This window comes from Lipophrys pholis, assembly GCF_963383615.2.
Source record: "Lipophrys pholis genome assembly, chromosome: 12".
In the NCBI taxonomy this organism is placed as follows: domain Eukaryota; kingdom Metazoa; phylum Chordata; class Actinopteri; order Blenniiformes; family Blenniidae; genus Lipophrys; species Lipophrys pholis.
In genome coordinates, this window is record NC_137641.1 from 29,460,630 (window position 1) to 29,484,073 (window position 23,444).

The 23,444-nt window shown below is 41.3% G+C and overlaps 1 protein-coding gene across 4 annotated transcripts in view; it reads left to right on the forward strand.

Annotated features, from left to right (window-relative positions):
* zmiz2 (zinc finger, MIZ-type containing 2) overlaps window positions 1-18,442 on the forward strand; it is a 36,089-nt gene extending 17,647 nt beyond the window's left edge. For 2 of the 4 annotated variants that reach the window (XM_080477445.1, XM_080477446.1), the window contains exons 5-20: window positions 909-1,077; window positions 3,477-3,695; window positions 5,091-5,303; window positions 6,659-6,742; window positions 6,853-7,030; window positions 8,280-8,421; window positions 9,043-9,121; window positions 10,729-10,860; window positions 10,948-11,053; window positions 12,137-12,294; window positions 12,987-13,054; window positions 13,136-13,204; window positions 13,298-13,539; window positions 14,433-14,575; window positions 17,144-17,353; window positions 18,007-18,442. In XM_080477445.1, coding sequence (XP_080333571.1) covers window positions 909-1,077; window positions 3,477-3,695; window positions 5,091-5,303; window positions 6,659-6,742; window positions 6,853-7,030; window positions 8,280-8,421; window positions 9,043-9,121; window positions 10,729-10,860; window positions 10,948-11,053; window positions 12,137-12,294; window positions 12,987-13,054; window positions 13,136-13,204; window positions 13,298-13,539; window positions 14,433-14,575; window positions 17,144-17,353; window positions 18,007-18,114 — 2,320 coding nt within the window. In that variant the 3' untranslated portion in view covers window positions 18,115-18,442. Of the gene's footprint in view, window positions 1-908; window positions 1,078-3,476; window positions 3,696-5,090; window positions 5,304-6,658; window positions 6,743-6,852; window positions 7,031-8,279; window positions 8,422-9,042; window positions 9,122-10,728; window positions 10,861-10,947; window positions 11,054-12,136; window positions 12,295-12,986; window positions 13,055-13,135; window positions 13,205-13,297; window positions 13,555-14,432; window positions 14,576-17,143; window positions 17,354-18,006 lie in introns of all 4 variants that reach the window. The other 2 variants (XM_080477443.1, XM_080477444.1) reach the window with 1 other exon arrangement.
* The last annotated feature ends 5,002 nt before the right edge of the window (window positions 18,443-23,444 follow it).

Genomic DNA, 23,444 nt, shown 5'->3' on the forward strand with positions numbered 1-23,444 from the left:
CAAGGCCGTACTGAATCGTTCTGCACATGCTCAGTAGCAGGACAATCAAAACAATGTTTTCCTCCAGAGTGTCCTGACTCTCAGTCCTTCTCCTGGGACTTGGTTCTTTTGACAGTCACCGTAATAACAATCCAACTTTGTGGACTGGCCACTAGAATGTTGGTGTTCTCCCGTTGATAATATTTATAGTGGGTTGTCCTCTGCTGCATGTGTGTGGTTTCAATACCCACTAGTGGCACTATGTGAAAACTTTTCATTGTTTTCTGTTTCCAACGTAAACGCAAAAACAGTTTTCACTTTAATATATTTCAGGCCCCTTTTACACAACGTTTAAAGTTGGAAGAATTGGATGATAAAAAGGTTAGCAAAATCATATATATATATATATTTTATTTTGGTTTTTTTTAAACAATAAGGAAATTTAATTCCTCATTAATAACACAATTATTTCTCCCACAACAGGGGTTTTTGCAGCAGCAGGTAGCAAAATAATAATAACAATTATAAACGTGAAAAAGCGATAACAGTCACAAATAATATAATAGCATTACATTATTTTACATTTTTATATGATAATGTTGGCAGTGATTTAGAATTATAAATAAATGAATAATGTATAATGCACACAGAAGGAGAGGGACGTCAAGAAGTGCAGTTTGTCAAATTGTTATGGGAAAGAGACGGAAAGAAAATGACCAACACTCAGAATCGATCAAATGGTCTTAATGTTGTGGCCGATGGCTGTATTTCCGTTGAACCCACACAAGGTTTAAAGGTAAACTCTGAATCACGGGTGTATGTCAGCGTGGCGGAGGCACTGACTCATGCTCGTGACGACACGTCGCCATGCGCTCTGTCGTACGCTCGCTTCACTGCCCACTCACCCCCCCCCTCTTCTTTCCCGCCAGTTACTCCGGTAACAGCGGAGGCGCCGGCATGGGCGTCCGCCCCCCCTCCGACTTCACCCAGGCTGCCGCCGCCGCTGTGGCCGCCGCCGCTGCCACGGCAACCGCCACCGCCACGGCAACCGTCGCCGCCATCCAGGAGAAGCAGAACCAGGAGCTGAGCTACGGCCAGGTAAGCGTCACACAGGAGGCCGCGACGCAGAGACTCGACACACCTCAGGGAAGTTTCCCCAAAATACTGCAAAGATTTTACACATTTTACACAATAAATAAAACAGAAAAACTAAAAAAAAATACATATAAAGAATGAATGTATGAAGAAGTGAATCCAAATAGAACAAATATGAAGAGCGGGGGGAAAAAAAGAGTATTGATTGTTTGTTTTTAATGGTGAGAAATAAGTTGGAATACAAAAAAGTTTGAAAAAATATTGTTATAAAAACAAAATTAAATATGCAATAGATGATAGGTTGAAAAAAAAATCCATTAAAGCATGAAAATTGTGAAATAAAACTTTTTTTGATAATGGAAAATGTGAACTTAAAGCCATTATTGTAAGTAACTGATGAAGAAAGAGTTATATTATGTATTTTAATTCTGTGTGCAGAGGCGCAACAATTGCGTCCTGGGAACTACTTCTTTTTTTTTTTTTTTTTTTTTTTTTTTTCTTCCCCCCAATTAAATTTTGGAAATTACATATTTTTTTTGTCTTATATCTTAAATTTCTCCCAAAATTAGAATGAATTTCTCCCCAAAAATGTGTAAAAAGTGCTATTTATTAGAAAAAATCTTCATTCGATTCCTGAGCTCTTACAACATGATTAGTTATTCACCAAATAAGTGCTGCGATTTATGGATGAGAGAAGGTTCCTAACAGCAGCGTTTTACGAGTGGCAGCTGCTTCCTAAATGAAGAGTTCAGATTTTTCACCTGGATTTCTTCCTGAAGCTTCTCACTCGAAGTTCAATGACGACATCTCTCAGGAGTCTCTCTCTCTCTCTCTCTCTCTCCCTCTCTCTCCCCCTCTCTCGCTCTCCGTTGGTGTGGAGCTGTGGGCTGTTTTCTGCTGCTGCCACACATTCATGACACATGCTTCTTATTACCGACACAACTTGCTCTCTCTCTCTCCGCTCTCCCTCTCGCTCTCCCTCGCTCTCTCTCTCTCTACCACACTGTTTATTCTGTAAACTGCTTTTCTGCATAATGAGTCACTGGAGCTGCTCAGCAAACCCCAATAATTGTTTATGTAAACCGTCTCCAGCTCCGAGGAAAAGTAAATACCCACTGCTGGAGCGTCGTGTGCTTTACTACACCTCATTCAGTGTGGAGTTATCCGAGGGTTCACTTCTGTAAAGTGTTTTAAGATCACTAAAAACCATGATGTCAACACTCATCAGAGAAGTTGAAAGTTGCAATAACATTTTTATAACATGTATTTCTGGTTATATTTCATGAAAGGCAATGACTCAAATGTATAGACATTTAAATGACTGTTAAGACAAAGACTGAAAACTACATTAAAGTATTTCTGTCATTTTATATATTTTGTTTATAGTAAATTACAGATAGCAGTGAAATTGAAAGTTTTTTTTTTTCCCCCATTTTTACTCAATTTCATTGTTTTTCAGTTATTTTACTAAATATTCTCTTGGATGAATTATCTATCAACAACGTGACGGAGGCCAACGTGACGGAGGCCAACGTTTCACACCGCCTATCTTGGCTTTTGTTGTTCTTTGTAATTGTCGTGAAGTAGGCAAATGTAAACAAACTAGTCAATGACTATCGTGACTCTTGGTTGTCATGAGAACTTTGTTGGACTTTGATTGCTCCTGTTTGAAACTGAAAGAAGTATCTTGGCTCTTGTTGACCAAACGAGTGACTATCACTATCTCGACTCTTGTTGGCCTTTGGTTACTCTGGATTACCTGTTTTGAATATAACTTGTGGATAAGTACCGTGACTCTTATTGACTTTAGCATGCTCTTGATTGAAGCTGGCAGGTGACTATCTTGACTCTTGTTGGGCTTTGACTGTTCCTAATTGAAATAATAACATTAATAAGAACCTACGGTAGCTGGGTGGCGACTATCTTGACTCCTGTTAGTCTGTGATTGCTCCTGATTGAACCCATGAGATGATTCATAACTCTTTTTGACATTTCTCCCATCTGGACTGAAGCTGCTCGATGACTATCTTGACTTTTATTGACCTTTAATTGCTCCTGAATGATACCAGACTGACTCTTTCTTGTTATTCTTTCCCTATTCCTGAAACCAACTTTAATCTTGACTGTTAATCTTTGGCATTGAAACATCTTGACCCTTGTTGGCCCTTGCTTGCCTTGTTTTAGTAGATTACTTTCAGTGGAAATGTACTTGAAGGTGTGAATATCATAACCTCCACTTTCTGGTAAGTTCTGGTCCTGCAGTAAACAAGTTCAGCTTGTCTTTTGTCAGCTTGTATTTTTCCTCTTTCTCTGGCTCGCAGTACTGCGCGCCGCTTGTTGTAGGAACCTCCTCGCTCAGCTGTGTTTTTTCTATTTGCCCCTCCTTGCCGTTTCCCTCCTAGATGGGTGGAGCTTCCTCTTACAGCACCCAGTTCCTGTCCCACTCGGGCCCCCGCGGCCCTCCCGGGATGAACCCTGGCGGGATGGTCCCGTCCCGGCCCGGCCCGCCCCCCTCCGCCGGCGGGATGTACGCTTCTCACCCAGCGCAGAGCCAGAGGATGCCCCAGCACGGGGGCTACCCGGGGGGGCAGCAGGGCCTCAAGCGGCCTTTCCACTCGGAGGTTGGTGAAGGACCAGCCGTACTTCTCAGGCCCTGTTTCTATGGCAACAATAGAATATTAGTAATCTGAATAACAATAATAAAAATATATTCATCAATAACCGTAATCACTCGATGATAATGTGTATTTCTCTGTTTGAAAGGAGTTGGGAGATGCAACTTGCTCCTATTCGATCCTAATTATCTTAAAATAATCCATCCTTGAAACTTAAGCCAGGAATATTCCAAATTGAAGTTTGTCTCTTATTAGGGATCTTAATTATTATTTATAGTAGGTGAAAATATATTTTAGCATAATTCTGACTAAAATAACCAGTTTTCCTGTTCTACAGTAATTTAAATATCTAAGCTCCACCTCAATCACTCACTGTGACGCAGTTGAGGCCACGCCCCCCCCAGATGATTTATATAATCCCAGAACACACTTTTGAACCCAGCGCACTAGACTATTGAAGCCCGTGGAATACACAAAGTAAAATAATTTTTGATGATATTATGTGGTAATATATCAAACAAAATTGACGTATTACTTATTCAAATCCTTTAGTTATCACAGACAAACAATTCTACACGGTATGATGGGCCACGGATCGAAGTTTTTAGTACGCTCCGCACCGGAACAATTTTAGAATGAACATTTTAAAGCACACAATAATGATAATGTTAATAGTGATTATTATTAAGTTACACAAAAGGTAAATATAGGCTCATGTTTGAATCAAGGTGTTGAATAGTGCTAAAAAGTATACAATAGATACAAGACATTGAGTTACAAATATCCCATGTAAATGTGAAGAATGTTGAATTTAATTATTTCTATGATGCATCGCAAAGTTTACAATTCTGCAATGACGGAGCGACAAAATACAATCATAACAAAATACTTTTTTTAATTTCCCAGCATAACTTCCCCTGGAAATGTTCTACTACTCTGCTCTACATTTTTCTGATTCAAGTCAAACTGAGAAAGTAAAGAAATGTGGAAAAACTGGATTGACCACATGTCAACATGAGAGAACTTTACCATTAAGGACAATGACCTATAAAGACTCCCCATCCCAAGTACATTGTTTTGTTTTTATATATATATGTGTGTGTGTGTGTTTTTATTTTAAAAAAGGGTATTTTTATTTATTAATTTTCTTTTAAACATAGTTATTTTGGTCAGGTTTTGCTTACGTGTTTCTCTTTATTTATTTCACAATGAAAAAATGAATGAATAAATAACTAAATTCTACTCCTTTGCAACCCTTCATGCCAGAGAACAGTGTGCAATATGTTTCCACAGAGACCCGAGTTTTATTTTGAAAGCGCAGCAGTGTGAACGGGCCCTCGTGGTTTCTCCTTTATGACTGTACCAGACTCTGTTAAACCCCCCCCCTCGGGTGTTTTCCAGGGTTTCCCCGGGCAGCAGTACGGCTCCGGGGGGATGTCGGGGTACCCCAGCCAGCCCCTGCAGTACCCGACGGGCCCACAGCAGAGATGCGCCCCCTCGCCCTCCTACCCGTCCAGCCGGATGCCTCACATGGGGCAGTACGGCGCCGCGTCGCACAATCCGGCCCAGTTCCCACCCGGAGCCGGCCAGCCGAACCCGCCGCAGTACTACAAGGTGACCAGACCAGGCACTCTCAGCCTCTCTACCTCTTTTTCACTTCTCTACCTCTTTTTACAGGCTGTTTTCTGTCTCTTTGGGGCTGTTCTGCAGTTTTTAGTTTTTAGGTTTTTTTTGAATTTGGAGTGACTTTACAGTTTGTTTTTTCTTCGTCTTTTGACCGCGTGTATTGGTTCATATGTATTTGACGAACTTTTCACTAAAAACTATAAACCTTAATTGCAAGACATTTTCACATGTCATGTCACACGGAAATTGTAAAACGTGTGTACGTCAATGTCAACCAGCGATGACACGAAGCAATTCCAACGTGACCGAGGATGGTAGGAGTGGTGTGGTGGATCAAATCGCCTTGTAATCTATTGGTTTCCATGGTGACAAACACTTCAAATAGCTGTTGAGGTTTGTTTGTGCTAGTTTCTGCTTCTTATTAATCACTTCTTTTTTACACCTTTTTTTTGTGGTTGTTTTTCTGTGGTCAGTTTTGCTTATCGTCTTTTATTTTAGCTCCGTTTCTTGGTTGTCGGCCGTCATTTTTTTATTTCTTTTCATTTTGTTTATTGGTCTGCTTCAGTCTTTCCGTAGGTTTGAAAAAAAAAAAAAAATACATACAATTCTGGTCTGTTTGAGGGATTTGTGGGGATGTTTTGTTTATGGTTTCTTTGTTTTACTTTTTTTTTTTTTTTTTTTTTTTTTTTTTTCCCAATCGTTTTCAGTTGGGTTTTTTTGTTCGGTCTTTCTGTCATTTTTCACATCTTGCCAGCTTAAGTGCTTCTTACACATTATTTGTGATCCTTTTTCAGTGTTTTTGTGTCTTTTCATCATAATTTTCTATCTTTTCTGTTGTCATGTCTTTATCGGCTTGTGTTCTTTTGTCATTTCATTTCTTTCTGCTGTTTCTCGCTGCTCATTTCTCCGCCAGATAAAAGCTTCACGTCATCATTTTTAAGATCTCGTGACCGATGAAATGCGGCTCTGAAGGGAATCGCTCATGCAAATGCAGCTCGAGTCTTTGTGGTTGAAAATATCGACACTTGAGGGCCTGAGACAGCGTTTTTTTAATTTATTTTTTTGTAAGCCTGAAGGGAAATCCAGCCAACGCAGATCTGCACGAACACAGCTGTGCTTCTGTAGTCTTTTTTTTTTTTTTTTTTGTGTGTGTGTTTTGGAATCTATTCCAGTACCCACGTGTGCGGTTCTATATTTGAATGTTGGAATCAACCCACACACAGTTTGACAAACCTGCTGGTAAATTACAGACGTGACACTATTAAAATGATTGTTTTTTTTAACATGAAACTCGAGGTTATTTTACGATAAAGTGAAATTCTTGACGATTTTTTGTTCCGCAGTCGGAGCCTTTCAACGGTCAAGGCAGCCTGCCCCCTGCAGGCACGGGAGGGTACAACGCCTTCACGCAGGCCGCCGTCAGCGGGGTAAGTCGGGTTTAGTTCTTCCTTATGAGACGAGGCGGTCTGGTGTGTGTGTTTTTTGGGGTTTTTTTTTTCCAACATGGTCCTGAATGTTCCTGTCGCTCGCCTCTCAGCCAGGTCGGGGCGGCGTGATGCCTGGATACCCCAGCTCGCCCATGGGAGGAAACCCCACCCCACCAATGACCCCCGGGGCGGCCATACCTCCGTACCTGTCGCCCGGGCAGGACAGCAAACCCCCGTACCTCCCGCCAGACACCAAACCCAGCATGAACACCCAGCCACAATCCACAGGTGAGACCCACCGCCCCTCATTTTTTCACACTTATTTCCAGGTTTTTTTCTTTATAAGGAAATAAAGTATTTTCAGTAAAGAAAGAGTTGCTGTCGGCCATAGAAGAAAAAAAAAAACCTGCCCAACTCCAAACTTTTCTCCACTCTTGCTCTCTCGATCCTCGAAACACCCAGTGTCTGTGAATTATGTTCATTTTGTCTTTTTTTTATGTTATTTAACCAGGAAAAAGGACCCAGTGAGCTGCAGATTACTTTTACAAAGGGTGACCGGGTCAAGAGGTCCACAGTACACGTCACATCCTCAGATGTTAAACTGATTTAACACAATTAACTGTATACAACAAATACAATGATGAAATGCAGATTGCTATACACAAGTTTAAAAGATAAAATGCAGCTTTTGTAAAATAGATTGGACAAAAGTGCAATAGCTAATAATAAATATTGTGAATATTTTACTCTGGAATTTATTTTTATTTTTTTTAAACAAACACAGATTAATCGAACCTTTCGCTTTGGTGCGTAATAACAAACGGAAGTGATTTAAAGGAACCAGTTTGGACAGTTTGAATTCTACTCCAGAGAAACTTTGAAATTTGTTTAAAATCCCAGTAAAACATCCTTCATTACTAATTGTTGCGTGGTCCGCCGCTTGTGGAAGGCGGGTTGGCGATCCTTCCTTCTCACGGCCATTTTATTCTTAACACCGTCTTTCAAGACTGCCACAGCAAATCTGGATGCACGCTTGGCAGAACTACTTCCATATCAACAAAGGCTCGTGTAATCACAGTATTCTTCCGAATGATTTAACCTACGTTCCCACATGTTCCCAGTAGACGCACACCTCGAGGCTGGCACTCGTATTGTATTGCACAGTCAATTTAGATATATAACATTACTCAATATGAACATTAACAACGGACGCTCTAGTGGACAGACAACCAAGACGGATTATTACGGTGACTGTCAAAATAAAAGTACCAAGTCCTAGGAGAATATGAACTGGGAGTTGTGACACTGTGGAGGAAAACATTGTTGTTATTGTTCGTCTAAGAAACAAAGTTTAAAAGTAAAGATTTAAATTATTTCTACACGTTAAAATCCAATACATGGCTTTAAACCAAACTGAATTTTTTTTGTTTTGTTTTTTTAAAAGCTCACAGTGGGATAATGAGTGACGGAATGTTGAAGGTTCAACGTCTTAACTCTCCGGTTCCGTTCGCTTCCCTCTGGCTTTGTCTCCCTGAAGGAAACCCGAGCGACGACCTGCGTCTGACCTTCCCGGTACGAGACGGCGTGGTGTTGGAGCCGTTCAGGCTGGAGCACAACCTGGCCGTCAGTAACCACGCCTTCCAGCTGCGGGACTCCGTCTACAAGACGCTCATGATGAGGTGAGACAGCGCCGTTCGACAACAAGGCGATTAAGAAGCTTAAACTATTGAGATCATGAAAAAACATACGGATTAAGAAATGCATTAAAAAGGAGAATAAATCGGGAAAACGTTAATAAAATAAGTAAAATCTATTGTTTAATGGAATTCTTGAAGAGATAACGGCGTTTAATTTGTTCGTAGGAACCAAAACCTGCTTCACCTTGTTTCTTTTACTCTGAATTAGTTGGTAAACTTCTTCTTGTGAGCCTCTGGGATCTGCATGTTTCATATTATACAAGTAAATGAGCCGATTGTGTTATTGTCTTAATGTGGTTGTTGAATTCCAGGTCACATTTCTGGCTTGATCTGATGACCGCTAACCTTTTAACCTTTAGTCATTACAAAGACATTATGGAAAACTCAAACCTTTCAAAACTTCTTGTTTAAATCTTGTATTAAATGATTCAGCTCCACATGAGAAATATGTTTAAATGTTCTATTTCTTTTATTGCGAAGGGGCAGAAACAGGAAGCTTTAGCTGAGAAAGAGAAAGAAAAGATGGCAGCAGAGGTTCCAAAGCAATGTGTGATAACCCCACCCAGTGTGTGTGTGTCAGCTGTGCTGTGTCTCCCCCTGCAGGCCAGACCTGGAGCTGCAGTTCAAGTGTTACCACCACGAGGACAGACAGATGAACACTAACTGGCCGGCGTCTGTGCAGGTAAACATCCTCGTGTGTCTGTGTTCGTCCTTGACATAAATGTGACATTCTTTCAAACATTGATTGAAAAGATTGATTACAAATGCAAAGTGGAGTGGACAAAAATGTCCAAAGAGTCACTAAGTTCAAGGAATAAAGGCAGTATTTACAGAATTTCTTCAATCATGTCAGTATTTTAAAATAGAAATTACGCTATGTTTGAAGTAACTTTCCCTTAAATATTAGAATTTTTTTAAAAAAAATTTAAGTAATTACGAAAACCAAGACACAATTCTGAGACAAATGTAAACGAACCACTTGATGTCACTGTATGACAAACTGAAGGTGAAGAAAACATTGACGGCTAATATTGGAGCAGGTAACTCAATCCTTTAGTTTATGATGGAGACATTGCGTTTTGCTAAATTGTTTATCGTATAAAAGACTTTCAGAATAAAGTGCGAGCCACTTGAAAAGCTACATGGCAGCCATTTTCCAAGATGGCCGCTGGCTGGCGTTTTCTATGTAAAAATATTGCAGAGTACATGTCCAAACGGAGTTCTAACTCGGAGAGATTACGAGTTCCTTTGCCATTGTTACATTGAAGTAGGTGTGGAAAAACTACGTGGTACTTGACATGGCCGCCAAAATGATTAAAAAATTTTCAAAATAAATCCTGTTTGACTAGATTTTTTGCAAAAATATATATAAAAAAAACAAAAAACTTTATGCTTTGTGGTGCAAGGGTACAGATTTTTTTAATTTGTGCATTCAGTTGGCCGATGTAAAAGTAAACTGAGAAAGACAGATAATTAAACATGGTAAATGGACTTCACTTGTATAGCGCCTTTCAACTGCAGCCCCAAAGGGCTTTACGTCCATCGTCACATTCACACATTCACACATTCACACATTCACACATTCACACACACACACACACACACACACACACACACACACACACACACACACACACACACACACACACACACACACACACACACACACACACACACACACACACACACACCAATGGAGGCTGTGGCCATGCAAGGTGCAGTTTGGAGTTCACTGTCTTGCCCAAGAACACTTCAGCATGTGGAGATGGGACTTGAACCCTACCTTCGAATCTTACAAAGATGTTAAAAGTCTATGATTTTTTTTTTTTAACTCTCCATGCACTGGTGGCCATCTTGGAAAAATGGTGGCCATATTGGAATTCATGATAGCTAGCACATTTTTAATAAAACTTTCATTGGTTTTTTTTCAACAGACAGTGTTTAATCACATAGATATATTGCAAGAGTCTATTATAATCACACAGTAGACCTGGTCACACATTTTCACATGTCTTGGTCACTGAAGGAACTTAATTATTTGTAGATGTTGAAGGAAAGGACCCCCCCAGATATTGTAAGATTTATTGAATAAACCAATCTTTGTCTTGCACTTTCAAATCTTGACCTCACGTCTACATTCACACCAGATTTCATGCGTGTATCATCAACTGGATGATTCTGGCCAAAAATCAAATGTCGCTGCTCCACTAATGAAGCAGGACGCTGAGCTGAGGAACAAATTCACAGAATTAAAAATAACCTTGATCCGTCTGTTCTCTGTTCCTTCAGGTCAGCGTGAACGCCACTCCTTTATCCATCGAAAGAGGCGACAACAAAACCTCCCACAAGCCGCTGTACTTGAAGCAAGTGTGTCAGCCGGGGCGCAACACGGTGCAGATCACCGTGACGGCCTGCTGCTGCGTGAGTGGCCGGGGAAAATGTCTCGCCGCGACGCTTTTTAGCGGCCCCCAGTGCGGTCTGAACGTGTCCCGTCTTGTCCGTCCACAGTCGCACCTGTTCGTGCTGCAGCTGGTGCACCGGCCGTCCGTCCGGTCCGTCCTGCAGGGGCTGATGAAGAAGAGGCTGCTGCCGGCCGAGCACTGCATCACAAAGAGTCAGTTCACCTTCTCTCCGTTCACTTTTCTTTCACTAACCCTCCAATAAGAAACCAGTTCAGGGCTGAACAAAGCGTGGAACTGCCCCAGGTTGTTTTTCTGGGGAAAATAGCTCGACGGTTAAAGTTCCTCCAGCGGGAATCCCTATCATTAACATATAACTTTGTTCAGAAGTGATTCCTTTCATTCAGAGAATCAACCACTACAGGAAAACAAGACCTTTACTCCCAAAATCAATCACGCCAGTCGATTTGTTTACAAACAAACATCCATCAAACTGTGTTTAAGTTTCAATAACTGACGCCATCTTGGGAAACCTGCCGCAAGGGTTTCTGGGATATTAAAGATGGCGTCAAGGCAGCTCAATATATCAACAACATTTGATCGATTTCAAATAGAAGAAAATCCAGACTTTCTCAAAGAAAGAGTCTTTAAGCCACTAGAATAATCTGAAAACGCTGGTTGGGTTTTTACAGTTGTAAATGGAGATCTGGAGAGATCCAGGGTTCAGACGGGATCTTGTGACACAAATTCTTGGGAAAGTTTGGGAGTTTCCGTGACGCCAAGATGACAACAAAGCGGGGGAAATTAAAATTCCATGAACTAAGTGTTTGTATGAGTGTGATGATGAATTTCCTTCAGAAAGGTTTTGATGACGTATTGGAGAAGAACGTCAACAACTAAAACTGGATCCTACGTTTTTCCTGTTTGCTGGTTCAGAGTGTGTTTTTGTAATGACAAATCCACCAGAATCCAAATACTTGGTCACGTGATGCAAAAAAATAAAGAAAAGAAAAGATAAGACATGAGCTCAGTCTTACACTGTCACCAATAAGTAAAGTAAGATAGATCAAAATAGATTTTAAAAACCAAAAAGCAGTATCTGACTGAAAGACCAGGATAAGAACAAACAATAAGAGTCACAAATAATAAATGGAGAAGAAATTCATCTTTTTTTATTGATTTACCTTCTGAAAGATTCGCCTCAGCTGAGTACTTAGCAACTTAACCGTCCGTATCTGAGCTTTGGTTTTGCAGCTCTTCTGAGATTAAATGTTTTTTTCCTCATCTTCTAACTTCAGTAAAGAGAAACTTCAGCAGCGGGACGATCCCCGGCACCCCGGGCCTGAACGGAGAGGACGGCGTGGAGCAGACGGCCATCAAAGTTTCGCTCAAGTGTCCCATCACCTTCAGACGGATCCAGCTGCCGGCGCGAGGCCACGACTGCCGGCACATACAGGTGAGGGGGGAGTCAACCATTACCAGGGTCATCGCCAGCTTCAAGATCTACCGTCAAACTCCTCAGAATCTACTCAGAACTGTCTAGAAGTTGTCTGTAACGAGTCGTAAAGTCGTGTTCTAGTGGAACTGAAGGCTGTAATCAGTCAGAATCTTTGTCTCCAGTGAGTCCAGTGAGAATCGACACAGAATCTGGACTTAGTGGGAATCGAGTCAGAATCAGTAAAAAAAAACTTTATACATGTACAGTAATCGGGTGACATTTTATCTTATTTAATTTTGATTTGATTTTACTCTTGTTCTCTTTTAATTTTCTTTCTCATTTTACTGTTTTTTTCTGTGAAGCACTTTGGTCACCTCGAGTGTTGTAAAGGGCTTCATTACATAAATGTTGATTGAAATAAACTGTGATTATTATTTTATTATTATTGAGTCACATCAGTCAAAAATGCATCATGAAGAGAAAAAAAAATGGTTTCACTGGACTGTAAGTCGCCTTTATTTTGAAATTTATTTCACAATTATTTCTGCCCAGTTCCAGCCTGTTTATGTATTTTCCATATAAAAGTCACAGGACCAGCCAAACTGGGAAAAAAAAAGTAAAAGTGAGACGGTAGTCAGAATCTATTCTCCAAATATTATGGACTCTCGTCGGTGTCCCAAGAGGCTGAATTGTCTTCGTTGTGTCCGCAGTGTTTTGACCTGGAGTCGTACCTGCAGCTGAACTGTGAACGAGGGACCTGGCGGTGTCCCGTGTGCAAGTAAGTCCCGCCTCCCAGGAGTCACTGCAGCCGCTTCGCCTGAAACAACCCAACTTCACTGAAGTTTCCCTTTCCTCTTAGTAAAACTGCTCTGCTGGAAGGTCTGGAGGTGGACCAGTACATGCTCGGGATTCTCGTCTACATCCAGAAGTGAGTGTTTCCACCGCCGCCAACCGTCTTGTCATCGATCAAAAGGTTTTTTTGTTTTGTTTTAATCCGCCGTGCTTCTTTTTCTGTCCTCAGCTCCGACTACGAGGAGATTACCATTGACCCGGTGTGCGGGTGGAGGCCGGTGCCCGTCAAACCCGACCTCCACATCAAGGAGGAGCCCGACGGGCCCGTCCTGAAGCGCTGCCGCACCGTCAGCCCGAGTCACATGGTGCTGCCCAACGTCATGGAGATGATCGCCGCCCTGGGCCCGGCGTCGTCGCCCTACCAGAGCCTGACGGGCGGCGGCAGGAACACCCCCGACTACAGCCGGCCAGGTAGGGGCAGTGCGGGTAAGACGTCCAGGCCAGATACTGAGCGTTTCCAAGGTTGCTCTATAATCTGGGTGTTAGAGGAGGAAGATGCTCTATAATCTGGTTGTTGGTGGAGGAAGATGCTCTATAATCTGGTTGTTGGTGGCGGAAGATGCTCTATAATCTGGGTGTTGGTGGAGGAAGATGCTCTATAATCTGGGAGTTAGAGGAGGAAGATGCTCTATAATCTGGTTGTTGTGGAGGAAGATGCTCTATAATCTGGTTGTTGTGGAGGAAGATGCTCTGTTATCTGGATGTTAGATGGGGAAGATGCTCTATTATCTGGATGTTAGGGGGGAAGATGCTCAATAATCTGGGTGTTAGTGGAGGAAGATGCTCTATAATCTGGGTGTTGGTGGAGGAAGATGCTTTTTAATCTGGATGTTGAACTTTTTGCCAATGTAAAATTTTGCTGACTTTGTTTTTCTCCCTTGGGAACAGAATTTTTTACAATCTAATCTACAGGAATGTGGTTGTTGGACATTTAAATGATTTCAGGTGAAAACGTTCAGCCGGGATTGTGGCTTTTTCAGAATTTCTCTCAATCCCTCATGAATTAAGACGAGTTACGAGGTTAAAGGTTAAAAGGTTCAAGCCTCCGTGGAATGAATAGAAGTTATTTCTAGAAATGAACCTTTTCTGTGTGCGTTGTATAGATTATCAGTGAAGCACACAGTATTGCAGTATTCCTGCTCTCAGATAGAAGGTGACCTGATGGTATTTCCAGCAGCCAAACAAAGACGACCCCCCCCCCCCCCCCCCCCCCCCCCCCTTCCCCCTTATGTAACAGAAAACCGCTCTGACCTGGTTTCCTGGTTTCCCTGCTCTAACGTTTTGGTCTCTGTGGCGTCTCACAGGAAGCCAGGGCTTCTCCGGCCAGGCGGGCTTCACCGACTTCCCCAACACCCCTGGCACCCCGACGCTGGGGGAGTACACCCCGTCTGGACCCGCACCGCCGCCTCCTCCGCCTCAGTCCCAGCTCCCCTATCAGCCCGACCAGGTCAGACCCCCCCCCCCCCCCCCCCCCCCCCCCCCCGCCGCATTACGTAACGCCGTTACGAGGGTCCCACTTCGGGCTGAGTGGTCTTCAAAGACCGCCCGGGTATAAATCCTCTGGAGCCAGAAGGCGGCGCCCCGTCAGGCTCCTGGAGGAAGGAGTGTTATGTAACCGTCCTTTTCATCGTCTCACACACTGGAAGTGTCTTAAAGCTGATTTTAAAACAAGAAGAAGAAGAAGAAGAAGAAGAAATCCTCACTTTAACATTTAAGAAAGAAGCCTGGCTGCAAAGTCGAACATGCCACTTTAAAACGCAGGATTAGATGGATAGAAAATACTTTATTATCTCAAGAAATTCAACATGTCAGCAGCTCGCAAAATAATATAAAACTATAAAAAGTCCCACTGACAATCATGACGGCGACATGATTCAAACCTTATCAAAATAACACTCAGTAATAAGTTAGATAAATCTCTTATTATAAATGTCTCATATTCCTTTTTTTTTTTTACGTTTCCTAAAAAAATCCTATTATGAAATTTCTAAAATTTAAAAGCAATTAATCTTCAGTGATTTGAAATTGACTAAAGTTTACATTTTTTTGTTTGTTTTATTACACAGACTATGACCTTTATTTCCATAAATATGTGAGGGGCTTCATTTATATTACATTTATAAGACATGTTTGCTCATATATATATATATATATATATATATATATATATGGACTCTACATTTACCGGTCATTACTCCACTTTAAAAAAAACAAAACTGAATTCCACAGAAAATTTAAGCGTTCTACCTTTTTTTTATTTATTTTTTAACATAAGACCCTTATTGTCATCCAATAACTTCATTAAATGTTTCTTGTTTTCTTTTTTTAATGAAGTTTTGGTCTTCATAAGCATTTCAACGTTCCTTAATAAAACGGTTCTTTAATGGTTTTTTCTTCTCCACATATAAATTATTCATTTTTTAATAAAAAATAATGAGATGTTGATTTCTAGTTTTCCAACGTAATTTTTTTTAGGTCAAAAGTATTCATACGTAATTAAACTCTATTGAAATCCTTAAACGGATCACAAGATCTTAAAACACCACGGAGCAGATTAACCTCACATTTGTTGCTTTAAAATCATTTTAAATTCAAAGAAATTCTTGTTTTTTGAAGAAATTGGTTCAAACGATTATAACAAAGTAAAACCTGCTCATGTTGTTCAAAATGTGGATGAACTTTAACTTCATTGGGAATCTTTTAAACTACATTTTAGGAGTATATTTCGGGGGGGGGGGTACGATTTTCCGTTGGGGTTCGTTGTTTGCTCGTTTGACCTCTCGGAGGTGACGTGGGTAGAAAGTGACGGCTCCGCCTGTCTCCTCCGTCTGGCCGCTCGGCCGGCTCAAGAGCCTTCAGAGCCTTTCGAGTCTCTGGCTGAAGTCGACGCTCGGCGCTCCGTCCAGAGCGTCTGACCCGCCTCCCACCCGTCGCCGCCAGCTGCTCCTGCAGGCCGTCCTCCTGTCACACACTTCTGCTGGGCGCCTCTTCACCGAGGAACCCGAAGCAGAACCACACGGGGGACAAAGAGACTCTGAGCGGCCAGAGGAGAGGGAGGAGCCTCCAGTCAGAATCTGCTCACCGTCTGTCCGGTTTGATATTTAGGACCCGGGTAATGGCGACGGGAAAACCTTGAAACTTCAACTTTGTACCACAACATAGAAAAACTTTCAGAGTTTACATAAAATCGTTTATTATCAAAAGAACTGAAGAATTACTAGAAGAAATGACCATAATCTCAACATGAAGCCAAATTTAATAGAACTCTCCGGCGCAAAACAGTGAAATGTTAAAAAAAAACAAGAAACTGTCAGCTGTTGCATTCTGGGTGTTTTTACAAACTCAGCTTGGGTTAGAGGCTAACGCTAGCTTGTTAGCTTTCATGGCAGAAACGCGACATCTCTGGTCTCCGCGACCGAAACTCCGAGGAAATCCATTGTTTTCTCTCTTCTGGATTTTTCACTTTTTGTTTTTTGCCTCTTTTCATTTTTTCTTGAATTCTTTTTATTTTCTTTTTTATGTAAATTTTTTTTCTATTTTCCTTTTAATTTTTTTTTGTCTTTCGTTTTTTTTCCCCGGAAACCCGAAAGAAATCCATGTTTTCTTTGAAATATTTACAATTTCGTCCGGGTGTCTGTGGTTTTGTGTTTAACACCCCGGAACTAAAAGCAATGAAACATGTTTTTGCTGTATTTTCAATAAGTTGTACTGTGTAACACTTCACATCGTCAGTTTACTTCACAGTAATTCTGATGGAAAAAAGCGTAATTGAATTTATCTGAATATCCAAATGAAAAAAGACAATTTTTGCTTTTTACACTAATTACATCATTTAATACTATAAACTATCCCCATGCATTATTTTCCCACAGTTCCCACAGATTATAATTCTCTATCCACAATAAATCTGGACAGTCTATCTATATAATACCTATCAGAACGCACTCATTCCCTGTGTGTTGTTGTTGTTGTTGTTGTTGGCGTAAAACTGAACTTGTGTGTTTGTGTTCACCAGACGGCTCACCCCGGCCGGATCGATCACTCCCACAGCCTCCTCCAGCAGCACGCCTCGGGCATTCACAGTAACCAAAACCTGGGCGACACCGGCAGCCCGCTGCCGCCGCGCAGCACCGCTACCCAGAATTCCCGGCTGCAGGGCGGCGACTCCTTCGGCCTGGGCGGCCCCGGAGGGCCCGGAGGAGAGGGAGCCGACCACGCACTCGATGTGAGTATAAACAGAGTTTGTTAACTTTAATGCTTACGTCACTTAGTGGGAGGAAGACGCTCTATAGTCTGGATTATACATCAGTCAGTGGGAGGAAGGCACTCTATAATCTGGATTATACTTTAGTTAGTGAGAGGAAGGCGCTCTATAGTCTGGATTATACATCAGTTAGTGGGAGGGAGACGCTCTATAGTCTGGATTATACATCAGTTAGTGGGTGGAAGGCGCTCTATAGTCTGGATTATACATCAGTTAGTGGGAGGGAGATGCTCTATAGTCTGGATTATACATCAGTTAGTGGGAGGGAGACGCTCTATAGTCTGGATTATACATCAGTTAGTGGGTGGAAGGCGCTCTATAGTCTGGATTATACATCAGTTAGTGGGAGGGAGACGCTCTATAGTCTGGATTATACCTTAGTTAGTGGGAGGAAGACAGTGAGTCTCGGTATTGAGTCACAGCAGTCTAGCGGACTTTTCACATCAGAATCTGCTTTATAATCAGGAAAAGAGGCGGACTGACTCGCCGTTCCCTCTTGTGGTACAGGACGGTATTACACCGCAGCCGCGGCTCAGCAGGCTTTAATTGCTAGAGGAGATTCTATTTATTTAAACGTTTGATCTGACGGCCTCTTTGTTTCCCCGCGGGCGAAGCTTCTTCCCGAGCTGACCAACCCGGACGAGCTGCTGTCGTACCTCGGCCCCCCCGACCTCCCCAACAACAGCAGCGACGACCTGCTGTCGCTGTTCGAGAACAACTGAGAACAACCGTCAACGTTCCAGCCTCCGTTTGCACCCTCTACCTGTGTGTGTGTGTGTGTGTGAGTGTGTGAGTGAGTGAGTGAGTGTGTGTGTATGGGATGTTTTTGGTTTGTTTTTTGTGTGTGTGTGCGTGCGTGTGTGTGTGTATCCGAGGTGTCCTGCTTTCACTCCAGTGTCGAGGTGAAGGAAGAAGCACTGACTGTGAGTATGAAGAAATGAAAACAGGCGCCCAATCCGCAGACCAGCATTTTAAACTATAGCACAAGTCACAGGCTGGAGGAGCGACACAGTAAAATAAAACAGGAAAGAAAAAAAAAAAAAAAAAAAAGTACTTTTTAACAGGTCAGGGTGGGAAATTCCCACTTCTGAGTCGGGGGCGTTCACTATACAGCCAGACGAAATAATCCACAGATAAAATGATGAACATGATGCATGTTGATGAAATCTGTTGTAGCGGTTCCTAACCTGGAGGGGGCGCCGGAGCTCACACAGGAAGTGGAGGCTTTGCACTTGTCAAATAAAAGCTTATTTTGAAGCCTCCCGTCTCAGAACTGTGTGTGGAGTAGAACATTTCTTTCTTTTCTTTTTTCCGGGCTCTTTGTTTATTCCCCTACTATGTTGTTGTTGTTTTTTTTTTTTTTTAAAGGAATGTGCATTTGAGGGATGTGCAAACGGGGCACCAGATGCGCTCGGCTCTGCCGCTCAGCCCACAAATGCATGTTCTTTACAAAAAAAAATAAACTGTCAGGTTGGGAACCTCGCATTCTAAAGTCCTCACTTCTGCACATTTAATTGTTCCAGAAAATGTCACGTTTGAATGACGTCACATTAGAACTCTGAAAATTCCCATTTTCTACCTGGGAAGTTCCCAGATTGATGCTTACCCCCCCGCCCCCCCCCCCCCCCCCCCCCCCACTCAAAAGTCAGAATTTCCCACCAACTCATGAACGCATCGTAACTGCAGTGATTCCCAATCTTTTATCAAAACATTTTATGTCCCCCAAACTTTTCTTTTTTCTACTCGTCATGCGTCTTGAATTCCCTTCGGGATCAATAAAGTATTTCTGCGTCTCTTCATCTGTGCCAAGAAACTACAAAAATCCAAGATGGGACTATTTTACGTGAAATCCCTTCAACTGTTTGCGGATTTTAACCGCAGAGTTAAAATTTTTTTTTATTATTTTCCTTCCAAATGACTAAAGAAAGTTATTGATCGCCCCCTGGTGGCTGGAGTGAGTACAGGAGAGATGCTTCGGTTGGTTAAATTAAAGAAATGGAGAAACTCCACAAAGATCTTTTTCTGTCCTTTTTAGTTGATGGGAAATTTTGAACACAAAATCTATTAATCTGGCAGTTAATTGACAATGCTCTAAATTTTTTGGGGTTATTTTAATAATAAAAAATGCTTCTTGTTAACAGACGTGACAAGAGACTACAAAAATAAAAGATTTTCCGTTTAAAAAAAAAAAAAATAAAAATTCAATCTAAATTATCACAATAAAAGAGCCTGAATAGAAGAATAAAGACGCTATTCCTTGTGGCCTTTTCATTTATTTTTCTACACATTTTCCAGACTTTTTTTTGGGCGTATTTTCTTTTTCTACCGTCACAAAGGCGTCGGGGGGACCGAAGCAGATTGATCCTGTTTGTATTGGAGCAGTAAAAAAGCAGCAGGGTTTTACTTTGACGTTACTTTGTCAACTGCTGCATCGTAACTTTAGATTTTCTGAATTTAAAGAAAGAAAACAACCAAAACCAAGGTTTTCCTCCTATAAATGTGAAAACTGTCCAACAAATCAAAGCTTTGAAAGTCATTCTTCTGGGGAAACATTTACCTTTTCCTAGATCTATGAACACATACATACTGAAGGGATTTTGTGTATTGTGTTTCTTATGGAGGAATTACTGCAGACCAAAATAAATCCCAGGTTTGGTTCAGAATTTATTCACGTGGGTGAAACATGGAAGAAGTTTAAAACGTTTATTCAAACATTTTGTGCTAAAAAAAACCTCAAAACTGCTTCTAAAAACAAGCATCAATACAGGAAGTGAAAATAAAGACTCAATATATACAAACAAATACTATTAACATTCTATTTAAAAACAAACATTGAAACCAACCATGGAAAGATGGGTAATGGTTTAAAACGCAGAATTATGACTAAGACGTAAAACATAACGGCCACAATTTACTAAAAGACGACAAACTGAAAAATGTAGACTGGTACAAAACCGACACAGTAACCACGGCAACTATGCAACTCTTAAAAAAAATAACATTAAAGAACCAAACAAAAACATCTTTGGTAAGATGCCAAATGTTGAATTTTGAATTGAAAAAGTTTATTTTGGACCAAAACTATAAATCCAAAACAAACAGATGAACAAGTAACGGCCCAACGTTTCCATAAAGGAGGATGAGGCATAAGCTTATTTACTATTTTTTCAAAATAAAGGTCCTTGTTTATTAAAATGACAAATCTTCCAAATGGATGTTATGTTGTTAGTTAGGCTAGGGGTGAGCTGGCTTTCAAAATAAAAGCCCCAAATGCCTTCAATATAGAAGTCCTAGTTTATTAAAAAAAATAACATCTTAATGTATATTTAGGGATTATCTAGACGAGAGCTTAGCTGGCTTCCAAAATAAAATCCCTGCTTTTCTTCAAAATAAAAGCCCTTTGTTAATACCTTCAGAATTGCTATTTTATCAATATTTAAATGAGCCAGAGGCCGCGACTGGGCCGACCCCCACCGGTCAGAGTGAGGTCCCGACCCAGGCTGCCTGCAGCTTTAAATGTTCATGACCTATGAGCTGCCGCTATGGAGAATAAAAGAAAAGAATTTAAACATTTCATTTCACAGCCAGAAAATCCAATAAATGAATAGAAGTTTCATTGTTTAATGATAAAAAAAAAAAAGTAAATATTTTTGCATTTTCTTCAATGAAATGAGTGCATGACGTTGGAGAGAAATTGTATACAGTTTGGTGTTTTTATTAAATGATTATAAAATGTTTGACAGTAAGAAAACTCTGTTATGAAGCATTTTCTTCCAGATTTAAAAAGGTGGGGGAAAAAAAATTTGGGAATCACTGCTTTTATCCATGAAGTCGATGTAAAATGTTTAATTAAAAAAAAGAGAAAAGAAAAAAAAAAATAAATAATCCAGACGAAGGTGAAGAGAGAATAAGAGTCCGGGCTCTGAAGGCGCAGCCCGCGTTGTACAATAGACATTTTTATTACTACATGAAGCTGCGAGTGCGCTGAGATTCATCGTCCGACATCCTTCAGCACTGTGAAGTATATAAGCTCCGCCCCTCTCTACCGCCAACTCGCCCCTCTGTCGGTTTCACCCCCTCCCACCACCAGGGGGGGGGGGGGGGGGGTCTCCTCGAGCAAACTGTAAATGAGCTGTGTGTCGTGGCATTTTCTGCCATCCGGAAGCTATTTGTATGTTTCTAAATGGTTCGACATGTATAACCCATCATGACGCGGGTTTATGTACTGTATAATCAGCTGTTTTCATTAGAGAACGTGTGTGTATCAAATGAATCGTTAATCATGGTAATTTTAATGTTATTAGTTGGATAATGAATCATTGTTGGCACTGTATACATACTGTATGTTAGAGAAAAAAAAAGTAAAGAAATAGTTAAAAAAAAAAAAGAGGGAAAAAAAAAAAAAAAAGAGGGGAGGAAAAAAAAAAAGGTGGCGGTCGTTCCGTACGTACGCGTGCGACAGAACCGACGGTCGGCTTGACGTTCGTTAAAAAGAAAGCTATTCTTCGTACCACTTTTTCAAGACGGCGGTTTTTCTACGGATGCACGCGGTCCAACCCCCCCGCCCCCACCCGACCTCCTGCCCCCGCCCCCGCCCCTACCCCCACCCCACCCCCGCAAAAAAGACAACAAACCATTTGTGCGAAGGCAGCGGTGTTGATATTGGGAAACGATGGACTATTTAAATCTGCAAACATTTGCTAGAGAGGACAAAAAAAGATGTTTTGTAATATGTAAACTATTCCGCATATTTTGTAACACATTGTAATTGCCATTATTTTCTATTTATTTTTTAATCATAATCATCATTGTACCTACAGTTACTTTTGTCCCCCTTCCTGAAATCAAAATAAAACAAAAAAATCACTTTATTTCAGACCCGAGAGTTTTTTGTTTTTTTTGTTTGCTTGTTTTATTTTTTTTTTTTTTGGGACGTCTGAAGATTTTATGCGCTAACGACGCTAGCATAGCTTGCTAAACAGTAACCACTGAATTTAAGGGTATTACTGTGGGTAGAAATCAATTAAAATAAACGCATAAAGGTACCAGTTCTTGGCCACAGGACTCAGAATAAAGGGTATGCGGTACTGGGCTCATGATTTTGAGTACAGGGCACAAGTTACTATGATACTATGAGTACATGTACAGGTACCTCATACAACTTTCTGTACACAGCTCACACACGGGCTACAAGGTACCAGTTAGTGGCCAAAAGACTCGGGCCGTTTCTCAATTCCAAGTACTACTACATACTCTGAAGAACTGACTTCTGGAATATCTTCCCAAGTGCATTATGGGTAATTTGGCTGCCCAAGTCAACAGAAGTCTGGTCTAGATGCGTCCTGGATAATGTGGGTGGAGCCAGTACACACCCGGGTATTTCATGAGTACTTTGAATTGGATCAGTACTCGGTCTCTGACTGATGACGTTTCACGAGTATGCCAGAACGCAAGTACAGACAAGTACGCATGAAACGGCCTCGGAGTAAAGGATATGCGGTACTGCACACAGGACCTTGAGTTACTACACTCTGACTATAGGTTACAAGGTTTTAGGGACAAGTTACCTTGGTATAGGATATGAAGTACTGTGCAGCTACAGGGGTACTTAGTCATTCATACTTTGTACCCTGGAGATAGTAACTTGTACCGAGTACAAGGCAGTTAAAGGAGTCGTCGCCTGGTATTCTCTCGTCTTTAAATCAATTCCTAAAATGTTTTATGGAAAAAATAAATCTAATCTAGAACTCGTTCTGATACTTTTTTTATACTGCAACTTCCTCCGGCGAGAGTATGAGTGACGTTCTGACTGGTACGGGTGTTGGGTGTGAGTTGATTGGGTTGACGGGGGTTTACAATGAAATACAGTCGTTTGGTAAATTTAGCCGCTAACGTACCGAGTATAACGGCTGAACCTACTCAGGTGACTTTACAATATTAAAACTATTAAAACCTCCGGTTTTGGTGGTGCGCCCTCTTGTGGGCCTTTCTGGTCAGCACAACGAGCCCAAACACAAAAACTTAGAACTTTCAAACTCCAGTCCCAACACCA